The 17,519-nt window shown below is 41.3% G+C and overlaps 1 protein-coding gene and 1 pseudogene across 2 annotated transcripts; both read right to left on the reverse strand.

Moving 5' to 3' along the window:
• Nucleotides 1-512: 512 nt before the first annotated feature.
• On the reverse strand, nucleotides 513-6,545 carry LOC146713381 (alpha-tectorin-like; annotated as a pseudogene). Its single transcript, XR_014916262.1, has 12 exons — nucleotides 6,012-6,545; nucleotides 3,731-3,987; nucleotides 3,340-3,509; nucleotides 3,175-3,228; nucleotides 2,997-3,059; nucleotides 2,639-2,838; nucleotides 2,398-2,529; nucleotides 2,118-2,304; nucleotides 1,806-1,957; nucleotides 1,479-1,668; nucleotides 1,225-1,387; nucleotides 513-915 (listed from the first exon to the last, which is right to left on the reverse strand). The product of XR_014916262.1 is annotated as an alpha-tectorin-like (transcript).
• LOC146713382 (scavenger receptor cysteine-rich domain-containing protein DMBT1-like) lies at nucleotides 5,871-16,972 on the reverse strand. The gene is made up of 14 exons (XM_085437998.1): nucleotides 16,943-16,972; nucleotides 16,702-16,778; nucleotides 16,378-16,466; nucleotides 15,639-15,860; nucleotides 15,442-15,513; nucleotides 14,773-14,857; nucleotides 14,540-14,658; nucleotides 14,134-14,377; nucleotides 13,658-13,814; nucleotides 13,082-13,468; nucleotides 12,507-12,938; nucleotides 6,587-6,973; nucleotides 6,012-6,443; nucleotides 5,871-5,884 (listed from the first exon to the last, which is right to left on the reverse strand). The coding sequence occupies exons 9-14, from the start codon at nucleotides 13,800-13,802 to the stop codon at nucleotides 5,871-5,873; spliced, it is 1,797 nt and encodes a 598-aa protein (XP_085294124.1). The 5' UTR covers nucleotides 13,803-13,814; nucleotides 14,134-14,377; nucleotides 14,540-14,658; nucleotides 14,773-14,857; nucleotides 15,442-15,513; nucleotides 15,639-15,860; nucleotides 16,378-16,466; nucleotides 16,702-16,778; nucleotides 16,943-16,972.
• Between the last annotated feature and the right edge of the window lie 547 nt (nucleotides 16,973-17,519).

A 17,519-nucleotide genomic window follows, 5' to 3' on the forward strand; every position in this document is an offset into this window, starting at 1 on the left:
GCTTGCCTCATCTCCTACAACATTAGTTTCCTGTTTGCTATGGTCACACCTCTGTTTTCATCAAAAACTGTGTGCTCAAGGGGGGAAGCTATAAACAACTGAAACGTAAAGCTTGCAGAAACACAGAGATGAGATGAGCAGACTTCAAAGTCCAATACAGCACTATATGTACACGGAGAAGGGGGAGTGGAGAAAGCCGGGGATAACGAGACACAGGTAAACTAAATTGAAGGGTGAGCCAATGAAAGGGTAGCTAAAATCAAGGCACAAGGAAAATGCAGGAAACCACATAAACAAGTAAACCAAGAGTCAAATAGAATATTTACATAAATAAAACGAAAGTCCAAAATCTTAAAAACACTTGGTCAAATCACCCAGGACCGTGATACACTGTATGCTTTTGAATCCATTAGGTGGCGTAAAAGGAGAAATCGTCAGCTGGATAATTACTGGATTTCTACCTGAATGGTGTTTGAGCCAGAAAACAAGGATCAAACTCAGGCTGGTTGTTGCCACATTCTTTATTTTTTTTTGGCAGAAAGTACAACAATAAAGATAATTGTAGGGCCTCTACAATATATAGTGCCTCAAAGCAACTTTTGGTGTGAATTGGCACTATATAAATAATATTGAATAAAGAAGATGGAGTGAAGTAGTGTTTCTCTGTGTGTCTGCTGAACACTGTCCTCAAAAACAATGTTCAGCATTTGGTCGGCAACTGGTCATTCAGTCGTAGTCAGCATGGAAACCACTCTTGCCCTCTCGTGATTCTGTTCGCAGCCAATCTTACTTCTTACACCACTCATTAGATTTGTCACCTGAAGTTACCTAATGAGTCCAGGACATGCCGATGGAGGCTTCACCTTTGTATTTGGATCCAACTGATCTGCCTCTGCGAGCTGCTGCATTACAATTCTGGATGTTCAAACAAAATACAACTGAATTCACTTCATGTTTTCAGTGTTGTGCTGTGAGTGTAGTTAAGTGAGGATAAAAATGTACAGAACAATATAATCTAGTAATAAACAGGTGTTTAGTTAGAACGTAACACATGCACCTGCTTTACTTAAAGCACCAAAATGATTATATATGACCATATATGTTAATGGTGTGCTTTGGAACAATGAATAGATGGTTAGGTTTGTGCATAACAAATCAAGCCCTCCTGTAACAGGTGGGATGAATAGGTAAAGCTTGCTATGAGTGTTTGACAGCGAGGCCTACCGGTATGCAGCTGGTCTCCTCTTTGGGACACAGGTGGAGTTTGCAGTGCAGGTAGACTTCACCAGAACCCCCAGTGAACCGGAAGATGTTGAACGAAAACAAGGTGGAGGTTCCCAGTCCGTTTTCCTCCACTGCCACTGTCAGGTCAGCGGGGTTTGCACAGCTTTTCATAACCACGAAAATACATACACGTTATTGAGGAGCTGATAAAGGTGATCAAAGTGAACTTATGAGTGACTCTGAGTATCTCTCACCGTTAATGATCAGATCATGTCTTGGACTGCTGGTAGGTGATGCCTGGTTGGTTGCCCAGCAGGAGTCGCTCACCACAGTGACCATGATTCCATCCAGCCCATTAGTCTCCAGCTCTACCCAGATCCTCTGGTTCAGTCTCACTTCACTGTTCAGCTGCACAACTTGTGTCCACCCAGCGTCGGTGTAGGCCTTGATAATCAGAGTGTAATTCCAAGCTCCACATGAGATCTTCTGTGCAACGGAGCTGCAGAATGCACACATTTGCACTGTTAACAATGCCCACATTTTAACAAATATTCAAACAATACCTAGCAGCCACTACAAACCAGTCTCTGATTCTGAAGGTTGCAATGTGGATGCTTGGCTGACTGTGAACACAGGAGAAGTCGATCTGGACTTGGGCGTTGCGAGTGATGACGTCAAAAGAGTAATTCTGGCTCCTGATGGTGTTCTTATAGATGACGTAGCTGTTGTTGGTCTGCAGGGTCACATAATCAGATACTAAGCAAGTTCTTCATTGTTTCATCTTTAACATCTGATACTCTTTAAGATGTTGACTGACTGGTATAAACTTCAGATGACCAAAAATTTTAGAATTCACAGAGATCAAAGCTTAAACAGCAGGAGATGAAACCCACCGTGACCACCGTCCCACATCTCTTGCTGCTGTTGAAGCTGAAGGTCACCATGTGGTGAGCTCGTCCACCTGACCCCTGCAGGTCGGGTCGTTGAGGTGTAAGGCAGAGTAATTGATGTCTTTGTCCTCCAGGAGACAACCAACCAGAGTGACTGAAGCAGAGTCCTGCATGCAGACCGTTGGATCACCTGAACGTCACAATATCAGTCAGAAAAATCACAGTTAGAAGTTTTCCTCCATTATTCAGCCCTGTTGTCATGGTGATGTCACAGCTGTCGTACCCAAAGAGTTGTTTGCTTGGTACTTGGAGGCAAAAATGTCCCGACAGAAGCAGCGAGTGTCACCACCGACCATCTTCTCACCACAGAACTCGTGATCGCTGCAGGTCCTGTCCTGACAGAAGGCCTCAGAGGCTACAGAGGAACACACTGATGTATTATCCTGAAAACACGTGAGCTCTAAAACTCCAGAGTTCAGGTCTTTAACAAAGGAGAGCTTATTAATGTCTTATTAAGGTCTTACAGCAGCCGGTCTTTGATGTCCAGCCATCCAGAGTGTGGTTGTGTAGACTGCAGGCTCTGGCGTAGGCCTTCAGGAACTGACAGTTGAGTCCGTCCACTGCAGGATATTTACACAAAGTGTCGGTGCAGGCGGTTATGTAGGGCTCTGGGTCAATGTCAGTGTTACAGGAGGAGAAGGGCGCCTCCTTCAGGAGATTACAGCTGTACCACAGAGAGAAGAAGAAGTTGAAGACAATAAAATAATAATCTGTCATCAGTTGTGTTTATCTTCCATCTATGCTGCAGTCACATGTGATAATTTAGAACAGAGATCAAGGTACAACACAGATGTTTCCTGCTGTGTGGATCAGTCTGCTCACCGTTCAGTCACACTGGTGCAGTTGATCGTGCTGTCAGCAGTCTCACTGTACTGTATCTCACAGCTAGGGGGCAACAAACAACAAAGTTCAGGCTCCTTTATACAAACAGAATATCTGCAACATGAGCAGCAGCAGCAGCAGCAGTCAGAGGGACTCTGAGCTTGTGATGAGGTCTTACCTGGTGGAGCTGTACTCAGAGAGCCTCAGGTCACTCAGAGACCTGCTGGAGTTCCTGCAGAGGATCAGGACAGAATGAGTCAGATCAGCATCAATATTCAAACTGGACAAACACAGAAGAATAAATAACAGCACAGTTTACAGTTTACGTTACAAGAATTAAACTTTATCTTCTGTACCTTCTAAGAGGATCTGTGCGGTGTTGCCATCAAAGAAGACAGAGATGATGAGGTTGGAGAGCGACAGCTTGGCAGTGACTCCAGTTTGGTCCTTAGAGAGCTGCACACCATGAACCAGCTGAGATGAGCTGTCGAGGGTCAGTGTGGAGTCGTCCATCTGCATCACAGCAGAGACAAAGTGGAGGAAACACTGAGTGAAACATGTCAAACACACAAACAGGCTGATTTCACAGCAACAACCACTGAGTTTAGCAGCTCTGAAAGAACTGCTTCTAACAGCCCTGAGAAGAACGATGAGAGGAGACACAGCAGAGGATGAGGGAGGACTTTGGATCAGACTCCACTCTGACACATGAACTGTGGCTGTAGGTCGCTTACCTGAACTCTCCCACCTTGTTCCAGGTGAATGTCATGCCCGTCCACACGCAGCGTCACACTGTCCAAAAAGCTCACATCTTTACGACGTCTGTCCCTGAAGTTCCCCAGAACAAGGAAATCTGGGAGTAACGCAGTCGAGAACAGAGAGTACGCACAGCGATCCTGGATGGAGTTAATCTGGCCGTGGACGTCAATGATAGTGGGGCCGGTCACAGTGCAGGTTGAGGCCAACACACTGGGCATCTCAGGTAGAAATTCTTAAAAAAAAACATAGGGGAAAGGGTGTCTTAGTATCAGCTCTACAAGTCTTCTGGATTTTGGAAGTTCTAAGTTATTTAGAACTTCTTGAACAGTTTCACAAGATATCATGATAAGTTCAGGAGATGCATATGTGAATATCTAACCATGGTCACACTTTTAGTATGGATGATATAACCTCTGGAAATGACTGGTCTCTTGGATTATCTTTAAGATAACATTTCAAAATATCTCAGCACACAATCTACTTTGTCTTTTGCAGAAATGACCAGAAGTGAGTGACAGGTGGTATGAAGCAGACTTGTTTGGGCATTTTTTGTTGTGTCGTTTTCTGTTTACTGGGGTGGAAAGATTGTTCCTTACAGCCAGTGGATGGAACTGGGTACTGGAAAATTTTGAACAACTTCAGTATGATCGATTTTAATTCTCTTCATGCAGCTAATATTAAATTAAATCATTATCTCTTAAGATACAATTTATGTTCAAATATAATGCCTGTAAATGTCAAAAAGGCCTTAAAATTTTAATTAAAAATAAACATCTGTATTATTTTGTAAATAATTATCAAAAAACCAGAACAGATACAATGAATGAATTCATGTCCAAAAAAGAAAGAGCTTGTGGGTAAAACAGTGTAGCATAAATCAAAAAAATCATAGTTGTTGACTGCAAACCTGTCAGCTAATATCAAGAGCTGTGGAAACGCATTGCAGTTTGGTGTTTTATTTTGGTGTTGTCCCACTTTAACGAAAACTCAAAAGCCTCCCAATTTACCATCACAAAGAGCTGAAAGAAGAGTTGGTTCAAGTGCAAAGCCTGTAAAGAGTAAAAAATCATCCAAATTTGCATTTTAAATAGAAAATGATGGACTTTTTGTTGGGTTTACAGTAAGGCTCCAAGATATTGTCTGTAAATAAAATATTCAATGTGAAAGAGCTTGTGGGCAAAACAGTGTAACATAAGTCAAAGCTATCATAATCGTTGACTGCAAACCTGTCAGCTAATATCAAGAGCTGTGGAAACGCATTGCATTTTGGTGTTTTATTTTGGTGTTGTCCCACTTTAACGAAAACTCAAAAGCCTCCCACTTTACCATCACAAAGAGCTGAAAGAAGAGTTGGTTCAAGTGCAAAGCCTGTAAAGAGTAAAAAAATCATCCAAATTTGCATTTTAAATAGAAAATGATGGACTTTTTGTTGGGTTTACAGTAAGGCTCCAAGATATTGTCTGTAAATAAAATATTCAATGTGAAAGAGCTTGTGGGCAAAACAGTGTAACATAAGTCAAAGCTATCATAATCGTTGACTGCAAACCTGTCAGCTAATATCAAGAGCTGTGGAAACGCATTGCATTTTGGTGTTTTATTTTGGTGTTGTCCCACTTTAACGAAAACTCAAAAGCCTCCCAATTTACCATCACAAAGAGCTGAAAGAAGAGTTGGTTCAAGTGCAAAGCCTGTAAAGAGTAAAAAAATCATCCAAATTTGCATTTTAAATAGAAAATGATGGACTTTTTGTTGGGTTTACAGTAAGGCTCCAAGATATTGTCTGTAAATAAAATATTCAATGTGAAAGAGCTTGTGGGCAAAACAGTGTAACATAAGTCAAAGCTATCATAATCGTTGACTGCAAACCTGTCAGCTAATATCAAGAGCTGTGGAAACGCATTGCATTTTGGTGTTTTATTTTGGTGTTGTCCCACTTTAACGAAAACTCAAAAGCCTCCCAATTTACCATCACAAAGAGCTGAAAGAAGAGTTGGTTCAAGTGCAAAGCCTGTAAAGAGTAAAAAAATCATCCAAATTTGCATTTTAAATAGAAAATGATGGACTTTTTGTTGGGTTTACAGTAAGGCTCCAAGATATTGTCTGTAAATAAAATATTCAATGTGAAAGAGCTTGTGGGCAAAACAGTGTAACATAAGTCAAAGCTATCATAATCGTTGACTGCAAACCTGTCAGCTAAACATCCTGGACATATAATCAAGCAGTGGGACTTCAGTGTAAGCAGCTGCACAAATTTACCTTCACAGATGACACCAGCGTCCTCAGAGTGTCCACAGTTGTGAGATCCAAATCCTAAGTGCTGGCACTGAGTGAGATTTGATTCACTGCCTGAGCAACTGACATCATCCAACCAGATGGGTCCGGTGCCCTGACCAAACTGAGCATTTGCTGGTGCTGAGACGACCCTGCCGCAGCCCAGCTGTCTACACACCACCTGAGCATCCACTAGGTCCCATAAATCATCACACACCGTCCCCCACTGCCCACTGTGGAAGATCTCCACCCTGCCAGAACACGAGCTGTTTCCTCCAACCAGGCGGATGCGCCCCTCCACTGCTGCACTGTTGCTCACTGCTGTTGTAGAAGTGAGCCTGACATGATTGGCTGTAGAGGTCTGCGGTATTGGAGCAGGTGTGGTTGAAGAAAGTGCAGATGTTGTTGTGTTCACCTCTGTTTACAGTCAATACATAAATGAATAAGTGAGAGTACTGCGGTAAAGCTGAGAGCATTTTCCTTCTGAACAGTTGAATTTAGCAGCAGGATGAAAAAGATGAATTTGTTACAGTGTGATCATGCTTAGAGGGCAACAATACCTGCACAGTATGCAAGGTGGCACACAGATGGCCTCTCAAGTTTGTAGACGTAGTAGTTTCCATAGCATAGTTTGACTTGGATGGTGTGTGAAGGAAACTGGCAGCAGCTTCCAGACCAGTTGTTGCACACAGTGCGATTTACAGTTTCACCTGGCTGTGAGGGATGAGGTTGTGTTATCCACAGAGGAGCATGGGTTCCACACCTGTTTGAGTCTATACACCTCTCGGGAATACGAGCATTGGAGCTCCCCAGAAACAGGCGGTACCAGCCTTGCCAGTTAATAGATTGATCACAGTGTAGGTCCTGAGTGTTTGTGTTGTTTGTTGAACGCCATTGATCATTCAGCACAGTGTAGTTGTAACAAGGATCGACACTTTGGGAATATCCTGAAGGATGAAAAGAAGTCATCTTTTTAAACAATCACACACACTGATAGATGCATTGGGGACAAATTGGGTTCAATGTCTTGGCCAAGAAAGCTTCGACATGCAGACTGAAGGAGCAGGGATGAAACAGCGTGTTTGTACCGGTCTTAAAGATTTCTGTTGTGCATATCTTTAACTAAATTGTCTCTTTAGTTTCCAAACTTTTTTTGTTCAATACAATCAGTTTTTGGTATGAACACTGCAAAGATTTGACATCTAAATATTTGGCATGAAAAAAGTATTTAATTTCAAAAAAATCCAGACTATAATCAAGTGACATAATGTCTCGACCTTAGACATGTGAGAAATATCTTAAAAGAATAGTTGAAACATTCATTCCACCCACTTTATTGTGTCAAATAAACTCAAAACAAGCCTGTCGGTGCTTCTTTCCGCATCGCCTCTTCCTCAATTTAAGAGAAAAAAAATCTTAAAACAACAGCAAATGTAAAAGATGATTCTTCTGGTCACAAGTCAGTCACAGGGCTTACAACCACACGGACATTTTAGAATCACCAGTTCACCTATCTTCAGGAACAGCAAGTCATCGAACTGTGGGAGGGATCCGAATTACCCAGAGAAAACCCACAAGGAGAGGCCTTGAAACCAGGGTCCACAGCTAAAAATGGCTGTAAAATACAATGTAAATTCCAACAGTGTGGCCATATGAATTAGTCTAATATGCATGTAAAGTGCTCAATTTACGGATTTAGAATAGAATAGAATAGAATACAATTCAACTTTATTGTCATTGCACATGCACAGGTACAGGGCAACGAAATGCAGTTTGCATCCATCCAGAAGTGCTTTAGTGATATAGATATATTACAATATATATTAGCAATAGTATAGATATGTAAGTATACTACAGAAATGGGTCTATTATGGTATGTTATAATGTACACGGTATGAAGCATGTTGTGAATATTCTATAACTAAGTATGTAAAGGCTGTAGTGAGTACAAGCTATGTACAGGCTATGAACAGGATATAAATATGAAAAACTATACAGAATATGAAATAAATAACTTTACAGAAATCTGAGATATACAGCTATACAGAAATGGGAACTATGCAAGTTGTAAACAGTTGTAGGATTAAAGATTATTGAATGTACAGAATGATTATTTACACAGAGCTATACAGTAGTGCAGTTAAGATAAGTGAGGGTGTAGATAGTTTCTACAGAGGCTATATAAAGTGCTAGTGGTTGTGAGTGGTGGTTCAGTCCATGTTATTATTGTGTGTTTGAGGGTACAGTTGTCCATTGTGGGTGTGTGTATGTTCAGTCCATGAGTTTAACGTGGGTCAGATGCAGAGATGGGCAGTAACGCGTTACTTGTAACGCGTTACTGTAATCTGATTACTTTTTTCAAGTAACGAGTAAAGTAAGGGATTACTATTGCAAAATCGGTAATTAGATTACCGTTACTTTCCCGTAGGAACGCTGCGTTACTGCGTTACTAAAACCGTGATTTTTTTTGCGAGAATGTCTCATGACAGTGACGTAAGCAAGTGCGACGTTGGTGACAGCAGCTGTGTGCAGATCAACAATGGATAATATATCGAGTGCGGGAGAGAGTATGAGCGTGCAGCGTTTAAAGTGTGGAAATACTGACCTTACTTTGAGTTTGATTCCATAAAAAGTGACAAAAACATTAGCGTCCATCGTGCGTGGGAAGAAAACTTCTTTTTACAGCGAAAAAAACCCCTAAACTTCCGAGCAAGCACCGAGTAGCTACGACGTGATGGGAAACTCACAGAGACACTCGCGCGGATTCTTCAACTGACCGCAGCACACCTGCACCAGGGTAACCCTCCGCCTACCCTGCTCCTGCTTTACAGGTGAAAATAGAGCAAAAGGACCGCTGAGTCTTTGACTTTATTTATTTTCTGCTGTGTTTTACTTGCATCTGTTTGAAAGAGTGAGTGAAAACACAAAAAATATTTTATTTTATGTGCTGGAATGTGTAGAAAATAGGTTTAAATGTTAAACTAATTTATTCAAGTCAGAGAATGTTGCATATAATTAAATGTTTTGCTTGATGCATAAAGTTAAAAGATTAAAACTGATAAAACAAGTTTTAAAAAGAGACTTTTCCATTTGATTACATTTTGTATGATGGATTATGTAGAAAAAGTAGAATTGGGCTGAAAGATCTATCACTTTATCACCTCTTCAGGTTGTAAATCGTGTTTTTAAAAAGTAACTAAGTAACTAAGTAATTAATTACTTTTGAAAATAAGTAATCAGTAAAGTAACGGGATTACTTTTTTGGGGGAGTAATCAGTAATTAGTTACTGATTACTTTTTTCAAGTAACTTGACCAACACTGGTCAGATGTAGAGATGGCACGATACCACTTTTTTATGTCCGACACCGATACCGATATCATAAATTTGGATATCTGCCGATACCGATATGAATCCGATATAGTGTTTTTTAATCAACAAAACTGTTTTTTAAATATCTTGCTGCATTTTGTATAAGTTCATACTCAAGTTTAAAACAACAACTACACTAAAGCTATTCTGTTATACCTGTATGCAAAAAAAAATATTTCATAGTTCAGCAATACTGATCAATCTAATAAACTTAAACCTACACCATCCTCCCTATTCTGGTATTTTAAAGAGTACTTAGCATAAATATTAAGCAACCTAACTAATAGGGTTCCAACTCCCAGCAACAACAAAAATAAATAAATAAAAAATAGGGAACCACCCCTCACGCTCCACCTCATGATGCTTAATCGCCGTAATCAACCTTAATTTGATGCAGTGTGAAAAAAAATGCACAGAAATCAATTATTTTTCAAGAAATATTAAATAGATTCAACATCTTTCTTCAACAGAATTGCAGACTGCACAGATGGTACCTTCCCAAAGGAAAAAGTACTATAGCTTACTAGGGTATATATATTAGACTTAATAGTTACTATATACAATAATGGACTTCTATTCATTTTGCATCAAATTAAAACTTTGGGTGTCAGATAATTATTTATTAAAAGCTAGACATTTTAAATGAGAATAAGAAAGAAAAGTATGTCTTTGTGCCCCCTTTTCCCTGTTAATGCCCTATCGGCCCCCCTGGCTAAACTTTGCTAGATCCGCCCCTGCACAGTTACCAGCCGTCAGCTACGTAGAAAAAGATCCTGGAGTAGAAAGTAAGATTAAATACATTCTAACAACAGCTTATCAAGCTTAAACGTGCTGCTGTTGTTCAGCCGCTGGTTTCCTCTTTCTGGTGCAAAGTGGGCCAAAAGCAAACTAGAGACACGGACTCGCGACAGAAAAGCCGATCAGCTGATCGTTAAGCAGTTTCATGATTGAAGTAGCAGCAAGAAGAGGCAGTCGTTTGTTAAGCTTAACGCAGCAATGCTTTACAAACATTCAGAGATGGACTTACACACTTGCTTTACTTCTCTCGGGATAACTTTGTCGGAGATGAAATGCCGGGTTGCTAGCGAAGCTCCACATGCTATCCAGACCACCGACAGGTCCTGCATGCCACAGCCGCTCTATCACGTGATGCATACTGCTCCGACGTGCTAACATTCTGAGGTGAGTTACGGCGTGTTGCAAGTTTTGTGAGGTGCTTTCGTGATATTTAATGGATCGGATTACATTTTTTATTTTTCTCCGATATCCGATCCAGTAATTTAGGTCAGTATCGGACCGATACCGATACGTAATATCGGATCGGTCCATCTCTAGTCAGATGTCAGGAGGCAGAGTTCAGGAGTCTGACAGCTGTGGGGAAGAAGCTGTTCCGGTACCTGGTGGTCTTAGTCCGGAGGCTCCTGTGGCGCCTCCCAGAGGGCAGGAGGGTGAAGAGTCCATGTGATGGGTGACTGGGGTCTTTGATGATTTTCCCAGCCCTTTTCAGACACCGCTTCCTGTAGATGTCTTTTATGGCAGGAAGTGGTGCTCCGGCGATGCGCTGGGCAGTTTTCACGACCCTCTGCAACGCCTTCCGGTCCGAGGCAGAGCAGTTCCCGTACCAGACTGTTATACAGTTGGTCAGGATGCTCTCGATGGTGCAACAATAGAAGTTCACCAGGATGTCTGAGGACAGGTGGTTCTTCCTCAGGGTCCTCAAGAAGAAGAGGCGCTGGTGAGCCTTCTTGACCAGCTTGGAGCAGTTGGTCGTCCAGGTGAGATCCTCGGAGATGTGGACTCCCAGGAACTTGAAGCTGCTCACACGCTCCACAGCCGTCCCCTTAATGTGGATGGGTGGATGTGGGTCAGCATTCCTCCTGTAGTCCACGATGAGCTCCTTGGTCTTCTCGGTGTTAAGCAGCAGGTTGTTTGTGTCGCACCACTCAGCCAGACGATCCACCTCCTCCCTGTAGGCGGCCTCATCGTTGTCACTGATAAACGATGTTTATAAACAAAATAAAAAATAAAAGGCATATATTCTCAAAAGAAGATTAATGATCTCGTTCATCGTGCTCTTGCTTACCCTGTTAGTCTCAAAACAAAATCAAAAAGACTTTTTGCTGGATATAAAATTGTTAGATTTGCTGAGACAGACAATTTATGTCTTGCGTACACGGTGTTGTTTCAGCAGGCATGAACACACATGAGCATGTAGGAACAGAGGATCACCGGAGAAAACTCCTTTTTTATTTTTCTCCTTCCCAAGTACCACAACAACAAGGATATTCATTAGCGCCCTCCAGTGCTTCTAGTAAATGCATCTACAGAACAAAATGCAATAGTATGTGGACACAACACAGGGCCATAACATTTCAGTGCATGTCACATGTCCAGCAATCAGGGCATTTAATGCAGTCACATGGGTGTTTTAAGTCTTGGATATTATTTTGCTGCTCACAGTCAGAAAGAGGGACTTCCTGTGGACATAAGGTAAGGTTATAGAGGACCCACTAACTATGTTTCATGCAGCTGTGTATCATTTGCAGAACCCACAGTGAAAATGTAGTCTAGAATGGATAAAGTTTAAGCATTTAATCCTGAAGTCCTGTTTCTACCAGGTGCAAGTATGATTGTGACCAAATATTGTTACTTAGACGTCTCCAGAATATGATTCTCATGGAGCCTGTAAAAGCAGGTACATGTTGGATAACATATATTTGAGTGGAGCAATATCAAGAGCTGTGGAAACGCATTGCATTTTGGTGTTTTATTTTGGTGTTGTCCCACTTTAACGAAAACTCAAAAGCCTCCCAATTTACCATCACAAAGAGCTGAAAGAAGAGTTGGTTCAAGTGCAAAGCCTGTAAAGAGTAAAAAAATCATCCAAATTTGCATTTTAAATGGAAAATGATGGACTTTTTGTTGGGTTTACAGTAAGGCTCCAAGATATTGTCTGTAAATAAAATATTCAATGTGAAAGAGCTTGTGGGCAAAACAGTGTAACATAAGTCAAAGCTATCATAATCGTTGACTGCAAACCTGTCAGCTAAACATCCTGGACATATAATCAAGCAGTGGGACTTCAGTGTAAGCAGCTGCACAAATTTACCTTCACAGATGACACCAGCGTCCTCAGAGTGTCCACAGTTGTGAGATCCAAATCCTAAGTGCTGGCACTGAGTGAGATTTGATTCACTGCCTGAGCAACTGACATCATCCAACCAGATGGGTCCGGTGCCCTGACCAAACTGAGCATTTGCTGGTGCTGAGACGACCCTGCCGCAGCCCAGCTGTCTACACACCACCTGAGCATCCACTAGGTCCCATAAATCATCACACACCGTCCCCCACTGCCCACTGTGGAAGATCTCCACCCTGCCAGAACACGAGCTGTTTCCTCCAACCAGGCGGATGCGCCCCTCCACTGCTGCACTGTTGCTCACTGCTGTTGTAGAAGTGAGCCTGACCTGATTGGCTGTAGAGGTCTGCGGTATTGGAGCAGGTGTGGTTGAAGAAAGTGCAGATGTTGTTGTGTTCACCTCTGTTTACAGTCAATACATAAATGAATAAGTGAGAGTACTGCGGTAAAGCTGAGAGCATTTTCCTTCTGAACAGTTGAATTTAGCAGCAGGATGAAAAAGATGAATTTGTTACAGTGTGATCATGCTTAGAGGGCAACAATACCTGCACAGTACGCAAGGTGGCACACAGATGGCCTCTCAAGTTTGTAGACGTAGTAGTTTCCATAGCATAGTTTGACTTGGATGGTGTGTGAAGGAAACTGGCAGCAGCTTCCAGACCAGTTGTTGCACACAGTGCGATTTACAGTTTCACCTGGCTGTGAGGGATGAGGTTGTGTTATCCACAGAGGAGCATGGGTTCCACACCTGTTTGAGTCTATACACCTCTCGGGAATACGAGCATTGGAACTCCCCAGAAACAGGCGGTACCAGCCTTGCCAGTTAATAGATTGATCACAGTGTAGGACTGGATTATTTATGTTATTCGTTGAACGCCACTCATCATTCAGTACAGTGTAGCTGTTACAGGGGTCAACATTTTGGGAATCACCTGAAGTAAAAAAAAAAAAAAAAAAGCAAAAAACTTTCACCGCAAGCAAGAGACAGTCACATTCATACAGGAAAATGTTGACTGGAAAAGCCAGGGATGGAATATGAGGTTTTAAGGACTTCAAACTGGAGGAACACAACAGCACAGTTTACAGTTTACATTACATGAATTAAACTTTATCTTCTGTACCTTCTAAGGGGATCTGTGCGGTGTCGCCATCAAAGAAGACAGAAATGTTGAGGTTGGAGAGCAACAGCTTGGCAGTGACTCCAGTTTGGTCCTTAGAGAGCTGCACACCATGAACCAGCTGAGGCAAACTTTCAAGGGTCAACATGGAGTCGTCCAGCTGCATCACAGCAGAGATAAAGTGGAGGAAACACTGAGTGAAACTTGTCAAACACACAAACAGGCTGATTTCACAGCAACAACCACTGAGTTCAGCAGCTCTGAAAGAACTGCTTCTAACATCCCTGAGAAGAACGATGCGAGGAGACACAGCAGTTTCTTTGCATAACCTAAACTTGCACCACTGATCAACAATCGACCGAATTGTTATGACCATTAATTAATTGCCATGAGCACCATTGAGAATCGGGGAATGGCTGCAACAATGTACATGGCAATATGGTTAAAGATGTACCCTTAGCTTGCCTGACGCAGCTTACCCAAACTCTCCCGCCTTGTTCCAGGTGAATATGAACACCTGGCCCATCTAGACGCAGTATCACGCTGTCCAAAAAGCTCACATCTTCACGACGGCCGTCTCTGAAATTTGCCACGAGGTACAGGTTTGGGATTGACGGAATAGAAACCAGAGAGTAAGCACACCGATCCTTGATGAAGTTGAGTTGGCCGTGGACGTTGATGACAGTTGGGCCAGTCACAGTACAGGTGGTGTCCACTACACAGCTGATGGAAGCAAAGAAGAAAACAATCAACCACTAACCTCATAAGCCGCTGATGAGGAAGAGACCAAATACACTAAATAAAAAAAATTAATTAAATTACTTTAAAAAAAAATCCCTTAACGCGTCAGATCTTTCTTTTAAATATAAATGGGGTTATATTCACGTGTTGTTTCCTTGACAACGCTCCAGTGGACCACAGCCAATGGTTTCAAGGACTGCAGGTGAGTTTGGAGCAGGTTTCTGGATCAGCGCTCACCACAGTGTCAGGTTCATATGCAATACCTGAGAAGTGATGGACGGTTTACTTTAGTTTAAAAACCAGCAAGAGCAAGCAGAAAGGCACAGCACTCCCTGTAACATCCCAGAGTCAAAGTAATGAGCCTGAGATTCACCAACCTAAGTGTCTGCATCCACTGATATCTTGTATTGTATTCTTGTACACTGTAGTCACTTTGATACCACCGATGTAAACTTCCAAGTCCTAAGCAGAACCGCACAAAACTCATATCATGATCTCAGAGTTGAGGCAAATCATTTCAGACATATTAAAGGTGCAGTAAGTAATCTGTAGGTCATCTAATAGACAAGAAGAATGTTGTACTTCCAGATGTACGTTGATTAGTGGCCAGCCAGATACGTAGTACACCTTATAAACTACTTTTTAATATAGTGTCATCAGACAGAAATTAGCTTCACTGACTCATCAACTCATATTGCACTCCTTTCACAAACTTTACAAAGTTTACTTACTCATAAAGAGTAAGTAAATGTGGACGCATTGAGAGCTGAGGTAAACGGCAGACTTACACCCTACACTTAATGCAGAAGAGTGATTTAGGGGTAAAAACACTAATACCACAAACAGTGGTATGGGAATGCAAAGCAGCCAGCTGTGGCTGGTTATGGCGCCCAGTCTCCATTTAGTGTTTTTCATTTTCATGTGCTGTGAGATTTGTGAACTATATGTGCCTTTCAGCCCAAGAGTGAAAAGTATCTACCAGATTATTTGGTGCATAAAATGGTTCTCTCATATTAAAGTACACACACAAGTGTTTACAAACTCACCACATTAGTTGTCACATCTGTGAACACAAATAGAGCTGCTTGTTTCCCAAAAGTTAACAGATACAAATCGGCCTGTAAAGGGTGAACACAGATCCAGACACAATCAGGATGCTTGATTTCATTGTTTTAGCAGTTAATTGTAAGCTGTGGACTCTAAAAGTCAAGTTTGACTTCTCATGTCAATCAACAACACTTACACTTGTCGCCTTGGTGTATTCCATGAAGAATTCCAAGTTGCATTTCAAACTGGCCTTAATTGATGGCACTTCTTGGTGGACTTGTGATTCCAATTTTGAATTTTTTGAATTTATGTGTAAGGTAACATAGCTGGCTGCAGGCCCCACAAGACAGTCTCCTCCAGTTTGAGTTTTGAAGAAACCATCAAAGCAGAGTGCGAAGTTTTCAGTCGTGCTGTTCACCTGGGGAAGTCCGAGACAAACATCAAGAACAAACTTTACTTTATACGCTAATGGTTTCCTTATATATTAAAAACATCATTCAATATTAACTTGTTATTATGAGGTTACTACCACAAATCAATATATAAAAACTTGAATGCAGAGATGGTATCATGATATTACCACAATGTTATTACAGTGTTACAAAAATTACTCTATAATTAGTAACTGTTTTGCCTCATAGGTGTGTGTGTTTCTTTCCACATTACTGCCACATTCTTGCCTCTTATTACACAGTTACACAAGTGTTACAACTCGTCTACAACCACTGTTGATACAGGATAATTACATGGGCATTATCACTGATGATAATGGTAATTAAATGACTTGCTATTTACATATTTGTTCCCACCATATTACTCCACTATTTCCATTTTTATTACTGAGCTGTAATTGAAAATGTTACACATAATTCAAGGATTGCTTTAGTTCATCAATCAATAACAATGGTCTTCTGAAACATCACGTTTCTACTCACATAGATTTGTTCATACTTCTTTCCATAATACGTGATGGGACATGAGCTGATGTTCAACACTGAGGACGGTGTAATTATCTGCTGAGCACCTGAAAACATACAGAGGATGGGTGTTAGCTATACCTTAACAGGAAGTACTGTACGTTCAAGTGTCGACTTCATGAAAGGTCAACACTTCTATCATGATGTCATCATTTAGCAGTTCTTACGAAGATGGCAGAAATATCTGCCCATGAACACTTTCTGCTTTTTCATTCCTATACTGTTCAGATTTAATTATGCTCTTTCTATTCAGGTCTTCTAGGCTGCTGTGCCGATGCTTACATGCAAGTGCAATGAGAGTAGACAGGAAGAGCAGAGGGCGGGGCATGTTGGAGGGGAGACAATCAGCTCACAGAGACCTGAAAGACACAAGTTTTCTGATTGGACAGAAAGTAACAGCCACAATCAAACTGTAACATAGCCACATCAAAGTCCTATACAGAATCAAATTTACTCCATCACCATGGAACTTGAAATAGCTGTAGGCTAAAAAAACAACTGTCAGCGTAAACAACATTTTTACCTTGAATAAGTATATGACAGAGAGTGTATGACTGGCCTCTTAACAGCAATATAATGGAATGACTATATACTCGCTGTTTTCCACAACTTTTGTTATAATGTTTTCCCAACTAGTCATAAAAATATGACTTATCTTGTGAGCATGCTCATGTGTGGGGTCACCTTGATGCAAGGCATGTCCTCCTTATCTTTGTTTTTAAGTTCATTCATGCTCAAACATGGTTTCCAGACTGCTGTTCCAGTTCTCAACACGTGGTGAAAACACACCCACAATGCCCAAGTGTTTTACAGATCTGATATGACATGAGTGGCCATACAAAATAAATTTCAAATACAGGTCACTGTGGCTTGGAAGGTAAAGTGGGTCATTTACCAATTTAAAGGTCCATTTATCACTGTTGGCCCAGCTACCGGAAGGTCCCTAACTCCTCTAGTCTGCATGTTAAAAGTACCTTGGGCAAGGTACTGAACCCTGAGTTGACCTCAATGCATCTATATTAGTTTAGAAGCACTCTGGCACAGAATAAAGCATTTGTATAAATGTGTATATGAATGAGGCAAATGTTCTTGTGTTAAGA

The sequence above is a fragment of the Copadichromis virginalis genome, linkage group LG3, assembly GCF_057382275.1.
Source record: "Copadichromis virginalis isolate Kocher_CV1m ecotype Utaka linkage group LG3, C_Virginalis_male_GT1.1, whole genome shotgun sequence".
NCBI lineage: Eukaryota > Metazoa > Chordata > Actinopteri > Cichliformes > Cichlidae > Copadichromis > Copadichromis virginalis.